This window comes from Anguilla rostrata, chromosome 8 (assembly GCF_018555375.3).
Source record: "Anguilla rostrata isolate EN2019 chromosome 8, ASM1855537v3, whole genome shotgun sequence".
Lineage (NCBI taxonomy): Eukaryota > Metazoa > Chordata > Actinopteri > Anguilliformes > Anguillidae > Anguilla > Anguilla rostrata.
Genome location: NC_057940.1, coordinates 44,814,985 through 44,837,748, shown reverse-complemented (window position 1 = coordinate 44,837,748; position 22,764 = coordinate 44,814,985). Strand labels below are relative to the sequence as shown.

At 43.7% G+C, this 22,764-nt stretch overlaps 1 protein-coding gene across 1 annotated transcript in view; it reads right to left on the bottom strand.

Moving 5' to 3' along the window:
- eif3hb (eukaryotic translation initiation factor 3, subunit H, b) overlaps positions 1 to 22,764 on the bottom strand; it is a 93,355-nt gene that overhangs the window by 3,281 nt on the left and 67,310 nt on the right. Inside the window, exons 5-7 of the mRNA XM_064348425.1 lie at positions 18,927 to 19,076; positions 5,760 to 5,880; positions 2,499 to 2,631 (exon numbers count right to left, since the gene is read on the bottom strand). Coding sequence (XP_064204495.1) covers positions 2,499 to 2,631; positions 5,760 to 5,880; positions 18,927 to 19,076 — 404 coding nt within the window. The remainder of the gene's footprint in view (positions 1 to 2,498; positions 2,632 to 5,759; positions 5,881 to 18,926; positions 19,077 to 22,764) is intronic.

The following is a 22,764-nucleotide window of genomic DNA, read 5'->3' as shown; positions in this document are numbered from 1 at the left end:
AGATGAGCATTGTGTGCAGGATCACGGGAGCATTGTGTGCAGAAGGAATCACGTTTTGGACATTTGACATGTTTTCAAGTATTAATGATTTCCTTAAACCAGCAGTAGTGGAATGTGCCTTCTTTGTTCACCTTCACAGAAAGTACTGATTTTGGCAGGAGGTACGGATCCTTATAAAATAATGAACCGAGCACCTCTCATTATGAGTACATCTGGTCAGGAAGGCCACCCAGGTGGAGGCCCCAAAAAGTTAGAGCACTCCTGAAAGAACTGTTAGGCTTTGGTGCCATTTTCTTCTAACTTACAGCCTCATCAATGCAGTTACTTGTACAGAACAAGGACAATTCTGTACTCTACAATAATTTCAATTAATTATGGTTTCATTTGGTCACTCTGCAGCACAGTGGAATGTGTCATAATTCTTTTTATCTTTAGTGCCTAAATGTTCTAATTATTAAATGGTTTTTCCACGTTCCCTTGAATACTAATGAAGTACTTCTGTCTAAAGCTGCGGTGGCAGCACTGGGCTGGAGACCGAGGTGTGTGCATAATTAAAGATCATATGAATGCTGCAGTGGGGAGTCTGACAGGAGCGGCTGATCGACCTTCAGTGCAGCGCAGCCTTCTTTAGAAGCATGCAGGCTCGATATACGCACACCGGCTCGCCAATTTATGCACTCCCGCTTACTAATCCATGCCCCCTCCCCTCACCTCCAGACATGCACCCCTGTTCATTAAGTCCCCAGCATGTAAATTTCAGTCAGAGGCCTGATGTGGAACATTATAATTACAGGCAGCCATGCCTGCCGTATGTAGCACAGATTGCTTGAACAGTTGCCGATGATTACAGCAACTGAACATGCAAAGCAGCATTTCAATTCGTTTATGATTTTTTTAAATGACATTAGTTTATTATAATCTTCAGCATTACCGTGGCAAAATGAAGTCACAGCGACCTAAATAGGTCAATTCCAATCGAGAGGCAAATTTATTAATAGTTAGAGTTAATGGTAGGATGTTGAAATTGGCTAATTGGTTTTTTTATTTTTTTTATTTCTTCGCTATCATTTTCACCTCACCATCAGTCAAAGCTGCTCAAGTTGGAGGTATTAACAAACCAAGAGCCCATACAACAAGAGGCAGATTAACAAGTGACGCTCTGAGCAAACAGCAAGTCATGCACAGCCTGAAAAAGAAAGGTCTTTGTGTTCTCGTGGAAATATTAGCACATGCTGATTTGTTCTGTGTAATTCTGAAAGGTGACAACCTTATAAACACACCGCCAAAGGTCGGTTACAAATTATTTGTGATGCTTGACCGAGAAGAACAAGACCAGCATGCGCTTTACTAATGCAATTAAAGAAGCATCCCAACTGAGCCAAATGTGAGTGTCAGAGCGAAAGCACAAAAGAAACCGTCCGAGAGAAAGTTAAACGGAAAAGAAATAAAATGACAAGAAAAAAGGTACTGGGTAGGGGAAAAAATGCGAACACAAAATAGGGGAGTGATGAAAGTGAGACAGTTGAACATGAACTGAGTGGCAGAAACCCATGAAGTGGCCAGTTTTGAAAACACTTCAGCCTGGCAGGTGCACAGAAAAGGGGAGGGGCCGTGGGACCATCATGCAAGTGGAGCAGCCCGGACGTATGAATCACGGCCGCCCGCGCAGCCAAAAGATACACGTTCCATTCCTGACCTGTAACACATTACTCTAATAATCACCAAGAAATAACATGTCAAAATAATTCCCTCTCAACCAATCTTCTCCTTAATGCAATTCATACATGACTCCGGATCACTCGCTCCCTCTGCATCTGCGCCCAGAGTGGGGATAAACTTCGCTCTTTAAAAACATAAATTAGCAGGAGCAGAGGAGAGGGGGGTGATTAACGCGGTCCCTAGGGGATGCGCTCTCCGTCAGCGCAGATTCGATCCCCACCCCGCATTCCCACGTTCGCCCGACGATGCGAGGACGGGGAACTGTTCTCGCTCCTTGCTCACACCAGGAAGAAAGCGCATCACGAGAATTTAAAGATCTCATGAATTTCTGATCGATTCTGGAAGGCTTACAACTGCGTCCACTGCAATTCGTATTCACGTGTCCTTTTTCAGAAGCAACTGGGCGCCATTACATGCGCAAGTGAGCCCTTTTGATGGCACTTAAATGTGGCCATCCTATATGGTGAGTGCTCAACTTCAGCCAACTTTAGACTAGTTTTGTGCTTCAGGATCGAGGTTATGGCACTCTTACTGGTGCCCTGCGATAATCTGACAGGGGGTTTACTGCAGTACTGTTATACTACACATAATTTAATTTAGCTCGTTGCGTCTGCACATACAAGGATGCTAATCTCGGCTTACTGTATTGACTATTCTGCAAGGCACTCTGGGTAAGTTTACTTACTAATGATGGGGCTTAGGGGCAGCCGGGGGAGGGGGGTGTTTACTAACGCGGTGCTGAGGAAGGCGTCGATGCGACTGCCTGGGGGTGTACTGACCTGCGATGAGGAGCGTGTCCATGCGGGCTGGGGCCTGGGGAGGCTTGAACATTTTGCTGAGGTCCTCCTCAGGCAGCGGGAGCTCTCCGCGTGACTGCCTCTGAGTGTTCTCCTGCTGACGCCTCTGCAGGTACTGCGCACACACAGAAATGAGAACATGAGAACGGGTGACCACTGTCATTTCTGCTTCTGACAGTACTTCATCTGGGCCTGGGAACAGAACCACTTTACAATTCAAATTGGGGAGAGAAGAGAGAGAGGGGGAGGGAGGGAGAGAGAGAGGGAGAAAGCGTGTGAGAGCAAGATTTATTTTTTATTTTTTTTGAGGAGAGGTTTGCACGATTGCTTTTCAGAAAAGTTGGGCAAGAAAAAAACCATTTGCATTAATCTGATCTTTCTCTACACTGTCAAACTCCGTATAGCTTATGCTGGACCAGTTATCTTTTGACTTGCAGGCACAGGCCGAGCTCCACCCCACCCCAGATCCACACACAGACAGGGCTGAAGACTGGCGCTTCTTCACAGGACCGCATTTAGTGGGCAGCACTCTGCATACAAACATCTAATCCATACATGGCTGACCTGTTCCCGTTTCAGTGTGACCCTCCTTATCGCAGCGTGAGGACCGCAGTGCACGCTATGTCCAATTCCCACAGCACTCGCTTCCCCGTGAGCGCAGGCCGCATCAAAGAGACCATAAAAAAACATTACCGTTATGAAGTCTGGTATGCCCAATTCAATAATACTTTATGGAGTATAAAGTAAATAGAGCGTCTGGACAAGTTTTCCAATTTCCATGCTGACAACTTATCTGGGCAGGCAGAGATACCTGCCGGCCATTTTGTAATGTTTGAGAGCTAAATTAAAAATGGTTTCTCCTGGCATGGCGATGAGAAATTGAGATTAATACAGGTCATTTGGTTTATCTAACATGCTGCAACCAAATGCAGAAGGGGGGTGGGGGGATGAGCGATGGAAACAATTAGAGTTGTGACGCAGCTCAGAGGCAGAGGGGGCATCTTGTGGCACTCCCTCCACGATTCAGAATTCTTTCCGGCAAGATTTGGGTAGGGCGGGAGACCCAGTTAGGATTCTCCCCTTGGCGGACACTAGCTGGATTCCAGTGGCTAACCCACCATTCCCCTCCCCACATCCAGCTCCCACCCCTCGTTTCGTCTCGTTTCTTTTTGTTTTCATTGGGTCTGATCCGTTCCAATTTCTGCTTTTTCCACATCTTCCCCTGAAACCCAATCTCTCGCTGGGTCCCCTCCTTTTGGGTCGAATAGATTCTGGCTGAGAATTTGTAGCCATCTCACAGACGCAATGCACCAGGAAGAAAGAATTCATGGCTATTTTTAACCTGCACATAACTGCAAGTCGCCCCACCCACACCACTTTCAAACTGAATGTACACTACCCTGGTACTTCCCTACACAGTAACCTTGATCATTCGTTTACTGCAGAGGTTGCCAAAAAAGTTTCAAATTAATGTTCACAAATTTACATGACCCCAGCCCTCTACACACGCCTAGTGCCTGCTGTAACAATACAGTTTTGCTATGACTACACTGAAATACCACAACTTCTCATGCCTCATTGGCTTATAAGTTAGGTTTGTTATCAAGTTGGACATGTAATAGTCTACATTCACATTTTACAAAAACAAAATATTACAAAAATTTCTTTCTTTTTTTTTTCTTAAACTTTTTCTCCCTAAAATGTTCATGCGACCCCCATCCTCAAGTCAGATGACCCCACATGCTGTTGCAACCCACAGTTAGGGAACCCCTGCTTTATTGTGTCTCAGCCCTCCCTTACAGATTCCATTTCTACAGTGGCAGTCCAGGTGGGGTAAGGCTCCCATCGGCGGCGAGTACCCATTTGTGGGGTTTATACTCAAAACCCCTTGGATCACTACAGCGGAAGCATGGCCTTGACAGCGGCAGTGCAACTGGTAAATCCCAATTCTGGGCAAAGAACAAGAAAAAGGTTTCGCTCTTTGGAATAACTTCTTTCCTGCGCACGCAGTCGAGGAGGGCGGGGAACGTGAACGATGGGGCTCGGAGCGGGCCTGTTCTCCAGGCATGCGTCGGGGGTGAGCACGGCGTGTCGCTTCGCTGCTCGCAGCCGGAGAGACACAGCGGGCCCCCACATCAAAGCAGGGGGCTGCGAAGGTGCCCCGTTATCAGCACCGGAGCTATTTCACACCTTTTACAGATGGGAATGGTGCTGGGGCCCCGCGTGTCTGGCCTGCTCTCAGCTGAAGGCTAATTGAATTACGGAGCGATAAGGCGCTGGGCTTTGAAAAGTGGTCCGGAGCCTGCGGTGTTAACAGACGCAAACGCCTCAGCAGCTCTCCCCTCCACTCCATTGCATCATGGATGCTCGAAAGCAAACCAGCGCTTATTCAGATGTTACTAATCAATAGGGCACAGCTGGGGGGGGGGGGGACCCTGGAGCATCACATGCAAAATGGAGGGCATCTTTTATTCCATTTGGGTTTGCCCACCTCCTTGTGAGGAGTCGCGCTGGTTACAAATGTGTATGCTGGAACACGGTAAAAGAAAAGCAGAAGGCTTTTTGACATTTAGTCTGCCAGGGCCATTAGCTGGTCTGTATTGGGTTTGAAACGACACTCAGATCAACTCATGAGAATTTACTTGATTTCTTTCTTTAAGCACGTCTTTTTAAAAGGGACGCAAGTCTGTGGTACAAACTGACAGTCCTGTGCGCTAGAGAGATATTTGGCTCTTCTCCCACAAAGCAAGAAAAGGGAAATCATTCAAGTACTGGGAAATGTACAGACAAAGAGAGAAAACATGGCTGCATCTAATTGCAGCTTCATCTGGGGCAGAATGATCTTTGCATCATTGGGTCCAGGTAAGGCTACATTGCCCAATGTAAGATGGGAGGCCCAGGACTGACAAACACCAAGCTTCTGGTGATAGCTTTCTGAATGAAAGGGTTGAGAATATAAGCAGATTTACATTCTATGCCAAAAGATAATGAAGAAAGAACATTCAAGAATGGGTTAACTTTATTGAAAGATGTCTCCATACACATTTAATCAGAACACACCCTCATTACAACAAGCCAGGTCAAATCAAATGGGAAAAACATGGTTGCGAGAGGAAGTGAAAAAGATCATGCAGAGAAAGGCATCCTAACAGCATGAAAGAGGGAGGGACCTTAGACAAGAAACAGGTGGAAGAGATGGTAGAGAGAAGAGTGAGAAGAGATGTGCGCATGCGTGTGTGTTACCTGGTGCTTCTGCTGTTGCTGTTTGCTCAGGTTGCGGCTGTAGGTGTTGTACTTGACGATATCCTGGCTCATGTCATCCACCCTGTCCATCAGCATCTGCAAACTCTTCTCCAGGTGGTTACTGTGGGAACAGAGGCAAAAGCAATGTTGACAATAATGCACAAGCACCCATGTGGAGATTAGAAAACGATCACATGAGAATTGAGGAAATATTGACGGAGCGACAGCTTCTTACAGGACAGAAAACACGAATGTGGTTCGGGTGAGCTTTCCAGCTTGGCAGAGATAAATCAGATATTTCCCCATGGCTTGTACATGGACCCATGATAATGTGGTGCATGACTGCTGCAGCACTGCCCAAGCACTAATTCTGACTTGTCAAGGAGAGTTTCCTTCCTAAACTAAGAACACCCGCAATACCCCACAACCAGAGCCTCTCGGCCAAGCAGCATTGGGTTACTGTGTCAATATTCAATCCATACTGATAGGACCCACTCTGACAGTGAAAACCAAAATTCCTTAGTTTAACGGAATCCACCCTCTCCTGTTTTCCTTCGATCGGTCCCTGTGCAGACCAGAATGAAACCAGATCGCTCGGTCGCTGCGTTCTGTGCGGCAAACGTCCACGTGAGCATCAACAAATAGTTAGCCAGATGTCTGGACACAAAGGGCTCTTTTCTCTCTCGCTTTCCTTGCTGTTTGGTTTTAAACCCTTATCTTAGCCTCTATCAAGAGAAAAAATGTCAACCACTTTAATAGATGTCTTCTAGTTTTTTGGACCACAAAAGGCACAGCTGGAGTCAAACTCCAGCAGGAAAAGAAAGCGAGAGCAACCAAAATGACAAACGGAATAGGCCCAGTTACTGATCCCACAGAAAGCCAGTACTCTTCAGGCAAAGAATTTTCAAAACATAAAAACAAACCAACAAGCCATGTATAAAGATGAGATTTGCATAAATGCATATGCCAATAGATTAAATACCACTGTATACTTTAATATAGGCAGAAGATATTTAAGCAACTAACCCATTTAAAAAGATTGGTGTAAAGCGGAAACAAGTGGATGGTTAGCTACTGTCGATTGACACCGTTTTCTCCAATATATTTAGAAACTGAAAAACTAAAATCAGATTCAGTATTTATATATCATTTTACCAGTCGCCTTATCAAACATTAACAGAAAGTATTGTGCTAGATCACTGAAAATGATGCTATGTCGCACATAGAAGAGATGCATTCTAACCGGCTGATGTTCTGCTGTCCGCTCAAAGAGACGCTGTCTCTAACAGTCTCACGTGGTGTTCTGAACTCTTAACACTAAAGAGTGAATTCACATGTACCGAACAAACAGTGTCCTCTGCCGAGATCCAGATTGTCACCCGGCCCTGCTCACACCATTTTATTAAAAAAATCAAGCATTAATCTACATTAGGTAATAATTATCTGTGATAATATGTAACATTAATCTAAAGCACCACAACCACGAGGTCACTTTTAAAAAGGATAAGGATCAACAGATGCTTGTGGCAAGGACATAACCTGACTGGAAGAAAGGGGGGATGCAACAGTGAAAAAGCAGAGGCTCCCCTCCCTGCGCATTTTTAAAAAAAGTGGTCACCTCCCTTACAGTTCACACACTATCACTTCCCTTCCACAGGAACTTATCTGACCCCAAACATGAATGAAATTAGCACACAACATGCAAGAAAATTCATTAATCATGGTTACAGTGCCGTTGCTTTATGATAGAGTTTATACAAGCTGACAATAGAGAGGCTTGTTTGGAAGTGCATAGCTCAGTAGAGCCTGTGGAAGGGGGGATAAATATCAGCACACTTAATCCAGTCTTTACAGGGAGGGAGCACAGGTCACGTCAGTTCAACTGCATGCTGGAGGCAAAGCCATTGTGTTGGTGTGATCTGTCAAATAATTTTTTTTTATGAAAAAGAATGACATTCACACTAATGTGTATCTGACTGACTGACTCTCCTCTGTTCTGGAGTTTGGCAGGGTCTGCAAATGCACAGACAATATCATCACTGTAAATATATCAGTCGTCTTTTTTTTTTAAACATTCTGTGAACTGCTGCTACAGAACAAATTATGTATTTTGCAGACTGTATCTTTTGCCAAAATTCAGGGGGGTGGCGGCGGTGGGGTCTTGTGTGTGTGTGTGTGTGTGTGTCCGGGCGCGTGTGTGTGCGCGCATGTGTGCTTGTGTGTGCCTGGGTCTGTGTGTGCACGTGTGTGTGCGCGCGTGTGTGTGTGTGCGGGTGTGTGTGTGTGTGTGTGTGTGTGTGTGTGTGCGTGTGCATGCGTGTGTGTGGCCCTGGCCAGCACAGTTTAACTTTCTGTAGAGGCTTTATGAATGAGTGCAGATCCTTCCTGACCCCCGCCCTTTCACAGTGCGCTCTGATTATTCGCTTCAGTCTAACGCACATGCACAGCTCACTAGCGCTCCCAGCTTCATCTGTTTGCACTGGAAAAGGCCTCTTTCATTTCTGTGTGCAGGTACAGCCGAGCGAGGGTCAAAGGAGAACAGGCATAATATGCATTTGTGAGCATGTGCAAACTCGAGTACTGCCATCTTTAACAGTAGGAGCAGCAATACTACTGACTTCACATTGCCCGATTCAATTTTCAGTAAACACAACCGTACTATAATTGAATAACCTTTCCCCCTTTTTTTACGTCAATGAAAAGACTCCCTGTGAGCTTTCCTTTAAACAGAGGGAAAGTCCAATAGCAGACTGATGGTATCAGACAACAGAACAGGGATGTGAAAGATGCGCATTTCTGACCGTCAAATAGTTGCTGTCTGAAAAGGGTAATTACCAACAAATCTTTTTAACTATTTGATGTAGGATACGGCTAAGACCAACATGCCACCACTTGAACCAGCGCAGATCACAAGATTAAAATGTTTTAAAAATAAAAACAACAAGCACACCTATATTTTTTCCAGAATGACTGCATGCTTTTTCACTTACTGCACAGGTTAATTCATGAGCCAATCTTCAACAAAGGGGCAAGCTATTGTCAAGTAAGACCCCGATTGTCAAGTAAGACTCGGAATAGTTAGTGCTGCCCACACATAGATGGTCATCACAACATTGTCGGACTTGGATAGAAGGTACGGAGAGAGGCAGCTTTTTCCACTACATTCAAGTCAAGCCGTGATGGTTTTTTGCACAACAGTACATCGCACAGGAGTTTATTTGGGCTCAACAAATGCCAGTAGGTCCCAGAACACTTCCCTCTACCATGCTTATGGGGGGCAATTAAATCTGTTGTGGTTTCAGCTGGACAGCTGTCACACTGAGGTCTCACTATGAAGCTGGATGCTTGTTCGCTGTGATCCCTTGGCCTTGGATTTTTGGTTCTTAGGTGGGTTAACATCATAGATCTTGACATGTGGTATGCAAGTTTGGCAGCCTATTTTTTTGCAACAGTGTTTTCATTGAGCTTTTCAAAATCATTTCATACATCATTCCTTTGCAAGCTGGCTATCTTTTCAACATCACAGTAACTAAAGTGAATGACAGCAAGCCCCGCCCACACCCCCTATAGCCCATTTACAGAAGTGACAGCCCTGTTCGGTGATCTTATATTTTGAACAGTTTGAGAATTAAAGCAAATTTTTAAAAAATTGATAATTTAATTTAACAATCGACTTGCAACTGACAATCAATGAATCAACAAATCTGTTCACATTCCGACACCAGTACCATCAAAAAAGCCCCCCACCATGCCAAAGCAGTCCAGTGCAAACACCCCAGTCCTTCTTACTGATCTCCACAAATACAATAAGGGTTACAGCAAGAGCCAAATTAATAACATGCAAGAAGCCTTTGAATTACAAAGCCTTAGTGTACAGCAGGACAGGCTATGTGGGCCTCCGTGTCAGAAAGACAAACACTTACTGCACAAAAACAAAGGAGGGCCTGGGCCTGACCCATCAATGACCGAACGGTTATCAGCCCCAGTGGCCGTGGAAGCCGCCGACGATTGATAAAATCAAACAAAGCAATGATGCTGCAGCTGACATGGAACTGCACCTCTGCACTTCAAAGAAAAGCGATGCTGTGGAAACCAGGACTGAAACACACAGTCACTGATTGATACTGGATTCCCTCGAGTCCAGCAAAAGCGGAATGGCGTATTGAGCTTTCGATGTGCGACGCGCGCAAGGATCGCTGACGAGAAACGCAAAACCGCATTCATGTCGGCGCTGATGCCTTTTTAAAAAAATGTAGCGAGCACTTCTGCAAAAGTTCAAAAGGACACAACATACGAGTACGATTTGGTTAGACGCAACTTTCAAAGAGAGAATTCTGATTTTTGTTTGTAGACTTCGTGTGATAAGGTAACATTTTTAATGCCCTGGTTTTTAAGTTCGTACAAAACTTTCTAGCTCTGTGCATCAAGCATTCACTGGTAAACAAACAACCCTTCAAAGACAGTGCATTTTCCTTAAGGCACCACAAATAAAAGAAAATGAGCAGATTGCTCAGAGATTAAAGCAGACTTAAAACGAAACACATGATGGGATTCCAAAGCAGACAACAGACAAACAAAAGAAGATAAAACAAGGGGGGGATATTGTTCAAAGGAAAATTACTCTGAAGCCACAAATTTCTACATGAATCTTCAGACGTTGCGTAAACAACGCAGGGCTGTATAACGACGGTCTGCCTTCGCACTCATGCAAAAGGCAACGATAAGACTAAAATACGCAGTGCAATCTCAGCTGGCTCTGGGAGATACACAACCTGTGTGCTACAAAACCTGCATTGCAAGGAGCCCTGCTCGTGAACCTCTTCAAGATGCTTCCAGCTCGTAAGAATAATTCTCAGTGTGGTTGTCGAAATGCCGACAGAATCGAACAATGGTCACACGGATACGAATACAATATCATTTCCAACATAGCCGCATTTCTAAGGATTTTTTCCCTGCTCTGACTGAAAGGACAACACCACCACAACAAAAAGAAATGACAGATCTTTTGCTTGTGTGTGAGCCTGATTTAACTTTTAGATTAATTCCTCCCCCCCCCCCCCCCTTCTTGCGGTTGGAAGCAGTCAACCCCCGTCCCCACCCTATTAAACAGGGAAAGATTGATGGCACAGCATGGGGACAACGGCACTGGGGACATAAGAGCTCAAGCTGTATCGAGCACAGGCGAGCTCCCAGACAAAAAGGGAGAAACACCCTAAAGCTTATTAGAAGGAAGAAAAGGGGAGCAGGAAGAAAATATGGCCTCTAAAGATTTAAATTCATATAGTAATATGGCATATTTTCTTTTTTCCCCCCCTTGCCTCAAAACCAGACTTACAGGATTTTCACAGACCCCCACACAAACTGAAACGGTCATAATTCTTTTTTCCCCTCATTTCTCTTGAAAAAAAAAATGAATAGGGGAATTCAATTTTTGCTGGTGGATGAGGTCCACTGGCTTGCTGTGCAGCCTTCAGGATTGGCGGCTGAGGGGGGGTTGGGGGGGGGAGCAGAGAAACAGGGAGGTATTGTGTTGAAAAGGCTGCAATGAGTCCATGTTTGCTTTGGTTTCTAGGGTAACACCAGACTGCAAAGAGATAACTTAAACAGATGTGGAGGCAGGCAAGAAACGAGGGAAAATAAAAGGGGGAAAAAAGCCACTGATAAATCTGTCGTCTCAGAGGATTTTTCTTTTTTTTTAATCCTACCCTTTCAAGGTCCAAGTGCACACCCAGCTTGCTGCTAAAACACTTTACGGTGCCAGATGATTTTAGAATAATTATATGCAATTTCTCTCAAAAAATAATAAATGGAAAACTGTTCATAACATTTGTGTTTGGAGAACACTCCTAAGTCTATTATATCTGAAATGTACAGCAACATAGCAAAGTAAACAGTGGGAAACTTGATGCCACGTGGGTAAGCTTTTACCAATTTGCTAATTTGAATAAAACTGTCTGCCTTTCTTTTTGATGGACAAGCGATACATTTTAATATGAGGTTGGCTGAACGGCTAAGATCGTGATTGTGGGGAAGGAGCTTGTGGTCTTCGAAAGGAGAAAAATAATTAGGAATGTATTCTTTCAAGTGCTAAACAGTGCAGAGAACGTCCTTACTTTGATCTGGCAAAACACTGTATGACAGGTCTTGAGTTAAGAGAGACAAATTAAAAAGATAAAATTCCCTTTATAGTCAAGTGGAAGAGACCTTCAAACCTACTTGGCCCTTTGACAATGAGTGGGTAAAATATAGAGATAAAATATTTATTACAAAAACAATCACTGTAACCGCTGTATCACTTCTGTAGATAATTAAAACATGAAAACACCAATAAAAATAAACTAAAACTGGATCTGTTTATTGGCACAAGGTACTTAAGTACAAATTGTTCTCATTTCCACTTCAGTAAAAAACATAAATACTGATGACTGTAATTAACAATTAATTGAGAGACCAAGATTCACCAAGCAAAAATGAGGGTGAAATTGAATGAAGAAATAAAATTCTCTTGGAATGGCAAGAGAAAATTCTCCTCAGAATGGATTCTTCCTTAATTAGGCTGCAGGATCTTCCAAGCCTGCTAAAATCAACATCCTCTTGATGGTTTGCCAATCTAGGCCTGTTCGTGTCCAAATGCAGAAATACAGACAGCCGTCCCCTTTGCCGCTTTCCCTGCCTGCGTCAAATTCCCAGGGGACGTCTCGGTACGGAACCAAACCAAAACAGTTACCTACCAGCTGAATGCTAAATTACAGACTCAGTGAACTCTCTCAGTGAACAGGGAATAGAGCTAAAATGTACATACCTTCAGTCTGCAAATCAGCTCATGTCCTGCATTTCATTTGGGGAAAATAGCTTTCATAAACAAGTATGAATAAAAATAGCTTTTTTATTTTTATTTTTTTTAAGAGAATATGCTTTGTCGTTGGCTTCAGTTAGAGATTTTTTTGATCCTGTACAGGGGATGAACAGCACAGGCACGGCCAGCATTGCCAAATATAGAATGTTGGACTATCAATTCTTTGAGACTCAGATGGACTAGAGTGTTCAGAAAAGAGACGAATAAACAGGAAATCACCTGGTGTGTAAATCTGTACTCTGAATGAGAAATTCTTACTGTACCAAACGTGAAGGATACGCACGACTAACTGCCAGATCTGTTAGTCATTCAATCGTCATTCAAACGTGAATATTCAGATGAAAGCCAAACAAAGTATAAAATGTTCAACTCTTGTGCGTAGATGGGTTCATGACCTTGAGGGTAAGAGTCTGAATGAAAATGGTAAGAGTGTATCATGCCCGCCCATCGTGTGTGTGTGTGATCCATTTGCCACAGCTGTCTGCTAATGTTCATGCTCAAAATATTAGTGTTGGGGTACCACAGGACTGATGGAACATGCAAGCTGTCTGCTATCCAGTCATGTGGTGTTACTTATAAAGATCATGCTTTCAGGACAAAAGATCATTCTGAGCCAGAGACAAAAATGATAGAGAAGTGCCCGGCACACACTGTAATTACATAGCAACATGAGTGCATGCTTGTAGTTCAATTAGATAATGATAATGGAAATTAGTTGGAAAATGTGACTTGACTGGAACATGCTCAAGTACAAAGCGACACAGCCACTTTTTGTTCAAGTTTAGGTCTTTCAGAAATTTTCCACACTGTGGACGCCTCCATTCCCTCCGCCTGGTAACAGTCTACTTCAGTATTCCACACGGTCTCCTCCCTTAATCTTTGTTTGAGCAACTACAAACAGAACACGTAGCTGGCATTTCAGAATCGGCTTGCCAGGGACAGTGCAAAGACACTGAGGTAAGGTCCTTCTGCTCATCAGAATACAGTACTAGTCCTTGGATGGACCTGCACCTTTGGTTTCTAACCTACAAAATCCTTTACATGCATCCAGTCACCATGAATATAAGATTATTAATAAAGGGAACAATCTGACTGTAGTAAATTTTACAATAGCAGGCACACTATACATCTCATTCCACATTTAGGAATTCTTGAATGTGTTGCACACATCTAATATGAAATGGTCAGTTAATTGTTTACTCATCACGTTACTGCAATATGCTGCATTAATATCAGGGGAGCAGAGACAAGCTCTTTTCACTCTGATGTCCACTAGCTGTGCATCAGAGAAATACATTTAGTGTAACTGGCACAGGCAAACTGATGGGGGTTGACTGACAAAAGCAGTCAGACTTTTGCAAATGAAGAGCCATTTAACAAAACCCCTCCCTAACTGACAAACGCTACAGCAAGCCAAGGGGGGGGGCTGGCAGGTAGAGTCCTGCATAAAGTAGGGTATCCATGGGAACTGCTAGGGGGTGTGCTAAAATATTTCTACAGGTAATATCGCTTATCACATCATATTAATATGCATATCAATACAGTAACGCCCATATCGATATTTTACTCGTCAGCTTGTTTCCTGACCCGTAGTCACTCGGGACAAATATGCATCTATATGTAATTGGGATAACTAAGAGGATTTTGCGTTTTCTCCTTCTTCTTCTGATTCTTATTTTTCCTGCCGCCTATCCCACTAACAAAATGTCTCCCCATTGGACATTTCACCGACACCAGCCAAATCTTCACCTACACGACCCAATCAAAAACGCGCATACACACGCAAAATACCCATACCTTTTTACCTTTAGTCTTGGGAATGTGGGGTTTTAGGTTCAAGCCCAGCTAGGAACACGTTTCTTCAACCTGCTTTTACCCTCACTAATAATTGTCTACTACTTCTCAATTATTGCTTTTGCACCATATCTACCCACCGTTCACCAAACGTATACACTGCATTATGACGTACGGTCTGCACGTTCAGTTATTAACCAGCTACAATATTGCAGAGCCATATGGATTCAACGGGAGCTCTTCTGTGCTTACTGGCCTGTGTTCTTTAAAACCACGGACAGGTTTGCTAATGATATTTCACGCATTGCACAGCTATGTCATGGTGCTGCACTAACAAAGTCACACACTGGTAAACCTCCGGTTGAAGGATTGAATCCCGCCTCGCCCTCTCTTTCCTCTATTTCCTCTTTTACACTAACGTTTTCTTACGCTTATATTTGCTTTACCAAAACTCACTCACGGCCACCCATATGCATTTCATGACGGCAAATGTATTCCTTTTATTAAAAAAGTTACACCAGTTCACCACTGTGCCATTTCTACTAACTATATTTCTTCACTTGGCTACCCTACAAAACCTTCTTATCAGCAAACGCCACGTTTCTACATTCATGTTACCTCGCCCTGTTCTCTATCTAGCCACATACAAACAATTACTACGCATGTACGTTCTGCAACTCCCCATTAAAACATTACATTTAAAATCATGACTCACTCATAATTATAACTACTAGTACTAAACATGACAAAAGCACATCAGTGCAATAGATTTCACACGTTACTTAACCCTCCACTTTAACGATCAATGCTTTCTACAGACTGTTATATAGCCTATACCGTTCAATAAGGAAACTAAGCTTGCTCATGGTCACTTCATTTACTTTGCACTATAGTCTGTGATCATGTCAACCTTCACCTAGATGCCCATTCTGCTAAAAACATATTGTTTCAACTACGCAATTTCTCCTAATTTATCTCACACTGTTATTTTCTCATATGCAAAGCCTGCTGGGACATATGCGCCTGCTCCTATTCTCCACTATCAAGTTTTCCGGTTCTAGCTTAGCAAAACAGCGAAGAGGATTCCTACCTGCAGATAAGCCTATCAAAATACCTTATAAACCTTACAAACACTAAAAGTGCATCTCCACAAAATAACAGAAAACGGAGCAGGACAGAAGGGTACACAAGTTGCGACCTAGGGAGCTCTAATTCTACGGGCTTGCTGATTCTTTTGTCCATCAAGGCTCGTTGGATGGCCGTCAGATCCGTGAGTACATACACTGGCCATATTTCACCGGCGCTTCTGATGCGTTTACACTTACGCCACCGCACCCTTTGTCACAGCCACTGTTTTACATACATAGCAAACCGAAACTGCTAAACGGTACACACTCATCAGACTGTACAAATTCACACAAGGATAGCCATAATCCACAACCGTTTCTTACAGGGTCACTTCGCATTTCTCACTCTCATAATAAAACGCTTTGCAAAAAGAAATGATCTCTCATAAAAAACACGTTTTGAACGTACAAAAATTCCAAGTTACTCACACATACAAGACATACACCGTCTATAACTCATTCATTCAGACTGCCAAAATCCAGGCCTGCCATTAAAAGTATTAAAATGAGGCCAAATTACGGTACTACAAACAATATAGGCTATCTTGCCTCGCCGAAATTAAATAAAATGTATTCCAAAGCAATGCTACCCAATATTTCCTCAATTCTTTCAATTCTTTGTGTGCAGTTGGGAGCTTGATCGCAGCTAACGTTACAACTAGCGCTTGCCAGGCTCAAAGCAGATGTGTGGAGGCATTTCAGCTTTTAAGCTTGATGTGAGTATTGCAGTATGTTACGTACAAATGAAATACAGTGGCAATACTAAAAACCTCCGAATTCACATCTCAAGGCATCATCCGGATGAGCCAACAGTCAGCGAGTTAGATCAATGAAAACCTCTCAAAGCAAAAAAAAAAGCAAGGCTTTTCAGACAAAATTTCCAGCAACCTCCATACGTTCGGAGAATTTCTTTTTTTTTTTTTCTTGAGAAAAAAAAGTCGCTTTTAAGTTTTATTAGATTTGTGGCCATATAGCATAGTGGAGAATGAGGGTTTCAGAAGTGACTCAATGAATTTCAGTCACATCAATCCACAAACTCATCAATCCATCAGCACAGCAAAGAGAGTAGCACATTAGCCAAGATGGAACAGTGCATACAAAATGTTCGAGCGGTTCCTGGACCAACAGACAGCAGAGTGTGTGACAAGTAAAAAGTGGGAAATGGTTTTAAATGGATTTTTATTTGCTGTTTTTTTCCCCCAAACAATACAGCACTAGTTTGTAGCCTATAAAATGTGATTCCAGTGCTAGTTTGTACTTGGTAGGATTCTTGCTTGCTGAACAAGCTTACTCTACAGGGTTGGAGTCCTGATCGATGTGGTCACTTCTGGCACTACGATCCTTACTTCACTCTAGTGTTTCTTTTGCGCCTCTACATCATGAAACCTATGCACTTGTTGTACGTCGCTCTGGATAAGAGCGTCTGCTAAATGCCTATAATGTAATGTAATGTAAAATTATGGCTTTTTTCCTGAACAAAAACCTTTCAAAACTCGGTAAGGAAACTTTCAAGCGAAGTTTAAAATTATGCTGAAAATGAATCCTATAAAAAACAATGGAAAACATTTTTTTGTAAACCAAGACTGTAGCCTATAAAATGAAGTTGTAATTATTTAAGTTTTTGTTATGACCCAGTGCTCTAGGGCTATAGCCTCCTTGGTTACATCTACAATGGAAATAAATGAACTGTTCTTTGAAAATTTCAGTGAGATTTTCTTTGAAGAAAAAAAGAAGGAAAAAAACCCCTGCAATGTACTGTATCAGGCAACGTATCATTTTGTGATGATCGTATCCGGATACGCATGGCATTGTGAAAGGCCTGCCCTATTGCCAATGGAAAAAAACACTAAAAATACAGTAGGAAGGCTGATGAAGCCCTGCGTATGAGTGGCTGGGAAGTGGAATGGCTCAGGGCTGGGCAGGGCAGGTCCATTTGAATTATGCAATAACAAAAATAATTCCCCAAACTTTTCTGAGCCTTAAAATTATTTTTCCGTGTGTGCGCGCATAAGTGTAAGCGTGCGTCCGTCCGTGGCATGTGTGAGCAGGGGGTTAGGCTGTTCTAGACAATACAGCAATACTGAATAAACTTCCCAAAAGCGTACTTTTTAAAACAATTTCAACAATCTCTTATGACTTATAATTATATGTCAGACCTGTCTGTCCAGTGTGGAGGGTATTGGTGGAAAGGCTTATTTTTTTTATCCCTATGCCATTTTCTTATTGAAGTCTTCAATAAGTAAGTGTCATGGAAAAAGTGAGAAATGTTAATGGGATTCGTTCTGCAGGTTTTACAAGCTGCAGTGACATTTCATTCATTAAAAAAGGCGGATAATGGTTAATAATACCAAGACATGTGCACAGGCCTACAGTACATGTAGAACATTTGGAGGCTTGTCCAACCTTTGCCAGACATTTTCAAAAATGCGTACTCATTTTCGACGGCACGGCGGTCTTCATTCACTGCACATTCCACACTCTGCTCAGAAAAAATGTTTCATAAGCGAAGAACTGCTTTATTTGTTCGGCAAACCTTTGGCTCAGTCAATATTAAAATACTCATTTTCCATGGCACCGCATTCTTTATTCGCTGCGTCCAATCTCAGAAAAAAAATTTCATAAACTGTAAGAGGTGGGGATATTGTGTAAAAGGCCCATATGATGACAGGCAGCGGGGCGAGGTCAGGGTTACTTTAGTGCGGGTCAGGTGGACTGCAGGCACCGTTTCTTTTTTGAGATGTTTGGTCTCAGAATTAATAAGCCAGGAAAAAAAGGACCTGTGCAGGACTCTACTGCCAGCCATAGTCAGCACTGGTCCCGGCAAGATTAGAAACCAGACCATAGGTGCAATGCACCACGCTATACTGCAAATCCATGCTTTAGTAAGGAGTGTATGCTACAGTGAAGGCCATACGTTAGCAGGAAGTGTAGAATACACTATACAGATACACTATACAGACGATACAAAAACTCAAACTTGCATTTGAATGAATCTCTATGGGAATTGGGGGGTGGGACTAGATTCAGATGTAAATTATGCTGATACAATATGAAACACATTTGTTGGCTAAATGGCTTTAAGTCATCAAGGGTCCAAGGTATCAAATGAGCCTCAAACCACCGTGCTGCTGCCAGATATGCAGTAGATACTACAAGCGTTCCCCTGATTAATTTTCAAAATATCCAATCCAATGATCCATTTTTGTTTGAGTGAATACAAAAATCCGGCATTAGTAGTTAGTAGCACACTGAACTGCAGTTCTTTAGCAAGAAGAGCCACTCTGTAGCCTCCAGTTGGGCATTTTAGAAGGAAGTGATACACAGACGTGGAGAACAAGAGGAAAAATGTGAGACCGGGCAAAGACAGGGGCATGAGGCAGGGACACTGACCTGCTGGACAGGTTGAGCAGCTCGTGTTTGTCTGCCACCGTAGACTTCTCCTCCAGCTCCCACATCAGCACGTTGATCAGGTGGGAGTTCTTAATGACGATCGGCACCTCCTCAAACATGTGCTCGAACCCGATGTTCGCTTTCTTCAGCCTGCGGACGAGAAGACGAGCAACAAACTCAGTGGAAACCTACAAACTGCACCCGTTTGTGGACTGCGGGGGGGTGGGGTGGGACTTTTGTGTTTGTATTTGTCTTTATACAAGTCATACATTCTCAAAACTGATCGACTGTCTGGATTAATGAGTTTGGATGTGTCCTGTCTGTATGGCCAATGCTGAATGCGATTGGTATTCAAAACCAAACATGGTTATTGGTTATTGTTTTTTGTGTACTCACTCATGGGCCAGCAACTGCATTATCGCTGCCTGATGCAGTGATAAGCACAGATGCAGGCAAGACACGTACAGCTTAATAAAGCCCTTTCATATGAATAAAGCACCCCTGACACAAATGTAAATAAGAAATAGAGGCAGTAAGAGCTAATGCTAATGTTGCTGCCGCGATGTGCATAGCGCCAAGGCCTGGCCATGCTCCCTTACGCGTCTGAGGGAAGGGAGGGCCATGACTTTTTAATTTAGAACATCTCGAGTTTCCAGACCCCGCAAAGCTACTCAGATTAGCTTCATCGCTCACATACAGGAAGGCACACACCTCTCTGGGTCTCCCAGTCTCAAAGCGGGGTGGGGAGGGGGGGGGGTTATTACTTACAGCTTCCTTCAGCATTTGAATGAGGGAAAGACAGAGTGCGTGCGACACTGGGAGACGGCGCTGAGGGGAGGGGGGGAGGCAGAGACGGAGAGTGAGGGAGGGGTGCTCTGTCAGAGTGCTGTCAGATTCGGCCCCAGAATGCTGGCATCCAGCGATCCCTGCAGGACGGGGGGGGGGGGGGGTGGCAGGCGTGTGAGCGGGGCACCAGCGCGTTTGCACCCCCCCACAGAGGCACGGGCACACTGCAGTGACACGGGCTTCATCTTCAGCATCTCTATTTACCCACCACCAATTTTACTACAATCAAACTCATCACCATCCCCTTCGCTCCACAAAAAATTATGCAGGCAATATTCTGCAGCAGTAAAAATGTGCAATATTCATAAAAGTTCTTAATAAAGCATAAGCCTTTCAAAGCCTGGCATGCCTGAATGAATAATATATACAAAGAAATTATATTATAATTAAAGTTATTTAATATTTTGTTTTAGTTTCAACCTCACAAACAGGGTCTAATTACACCTGTGGGGTATGGAGACAGGCATACACACAGACATGTGACGAGCATAGGCCCGCATACACGCAAAGGCACACAGACATGCATACACGCAAGGGCACACAGACACACACACACACGCAAAGGCACACAGACATGCATACAAGCAAAGGCACATAGACATGCATACACGCAAGGGCACACAGACACACACACACACGCAAAGGCACACAGACATGCATACAAGCAAAGGCACATAGACATGCATACACGCAAGGGCACACAGACACACACACACACGCAAAGGCACACAGACATGCATACAAGCAAAGGCACATAGACATGCATACACGCAAGGGCACACAGACACACACACACACGCAAAGGCACACAGACATGCATACACGCAAAGGCACACAGACATGCATACAAGCAAAGGCACATAGACATGCATACACGCAAAGGCACACAGGCATGCATGCACGCAAAGGCACACAGGCATGCATACACGCAAAGGCACACAGGCACGCATACACGCAAAGGCACACAGGCACGCATACACGCAAAGGCACACAGGCACGCATACACGCAAAGGCACACAGGCACGCATACACGCAAAGGCACACAGGCACGCATACACGCAAAGGCACACAGGCACGCATACACGCAAAGGCACACAGACACACGCGCACGCAAAGGCACATAGACATGCATACACGCAAAGGCACACAGGCACGCATAGACGCAAAGGCACATAGACATGCATACACGCAAAGGCACATAGACATGCATACACGCAAAGGCACACAGGCACGCATAGACCCAAAGGCACATAGACACGCATACATGCAAAGGCACACAGGCACGCATACACGGAAAGGCACACAGGCACGCATACACGGAAAGGCACACAGGCACGCATACATGCAAAGGCACACAGGCACGCATACACGGAAAGGCACACAGGCACGCATACATGGAAAGGCACACAGACACACGCACACGCAAAGGCACACAGACACAAGCACACGCAAAGTCACACAGGCCAGACGTGATCTTTTCATGGCTGTTCTTTCAAAAAAAAATTATCCTGAGGGGGCTTGTTTCTGGACCCCCCTAGAGGGTATGGTTCCAGTCAGGGCTCCAGGCACACCCCCATAGAACAAAGTTGCCTTGACGGCCAATTCTTTCCATCTCATTTACAATGAAAACTTAAATCCAGGGCTTCGACCCCCTAGAGCTATGACTCACCCAGACAACCCATGGTAGGTCACACGTTCCTGGGTCGGGTAAGAATCCTCCATTCAATACAAGATGAAAACTTTACACCAGTAAGACCCCAAAGAGAATGCCATTATTGCATAACGTGAACACTCCGGCAGGACGACAGAAAGAAGGTCTTTTTGTGATGGAGAGGTGGAGAAATGCGGTTCTCGCTTAGTCCTTATTGTTCACATAGACCCTAATGCCATTTTCCTTTTGAGCTTCAGAAAGAAAAAGAATTAATGGTTCTCTGACAGTGCTACTTGAAAGAATCTGTCAGTTAACAGAAGAGGTCATACTCAAACCATGTTTTCAGTGAAGTGACGCCTCGCACAGATGATTTTCAAACACCAAGCACCAAGGCTATAAGCACATCTAAATGAAGGATAGAATAATAAGGCTACACAGCAGGCTTCTTGTATGGCTAAGTGCTAAAGACTATGCAGAATGATATGTACCCATTTTGACTGTAATTACAGGTATGTAAAAGTACTTACAAACTTGACATTAAACAGAAGGAATTACAGAAAGAGAATTACATACAAGGAAACAATGTGCACTAGCATTCACAAAGAGTCTTTGTTGGATGAACATCAAAAACATTAATTCAACTTGTGGCCTACAGCCTTCTAATACAAAGAAGAGTCGCCTTTCTCACTGCCAATCAAACTCCAACCTTTCTGAGGTATTCACGTGGGTGTGAAGAAATATTTCACATCTTGAATCTGTACAAAACTGGAGATCAATGTTTGTATAGACCCTACATACAAATACACCACTATGAATTGCACTCCAATGAGCAGTCGGCTAACTGAAAGCAAATTCATTTTTCTCTCCCCTAACCTCCCCCACCCACCGCCTTACAACCCTATGAGCCAGCGGCGCATGTTCGAAACAGGAATACAGTTAAATCATGTTCAATTACAAATATTCTTTCAGCTAGGAAATGGTTCAGTATCCTAAATGGAAAAAATATACAGCAGAACCTCAGATATGAACCCTTTAGGAACGGTGGTTGTTTGGGCCTCTGAAAAGCACAGAATAATTACTTTCATTACTCACGCCTTTTGAGCAGATTTTTCCCAGTTTTTTTATTTTGTTATTTATTTTTTATTCCCAATTCTAGCAGGACTCCTCCTCAACGACAACACTCATCGCGATCCTGAACACCAGCAACTAGCACTAGCCCTCCAGCAATGCCAGCAAAGCAAGCCAGCACTCTTTTCTCCCACTTGGTTTGTTGTGACTAGTTACTAGGCAAAGTAACACACTTTGAGGAGACCGCCATTTTGTCAGAATCAGAGCTTATGC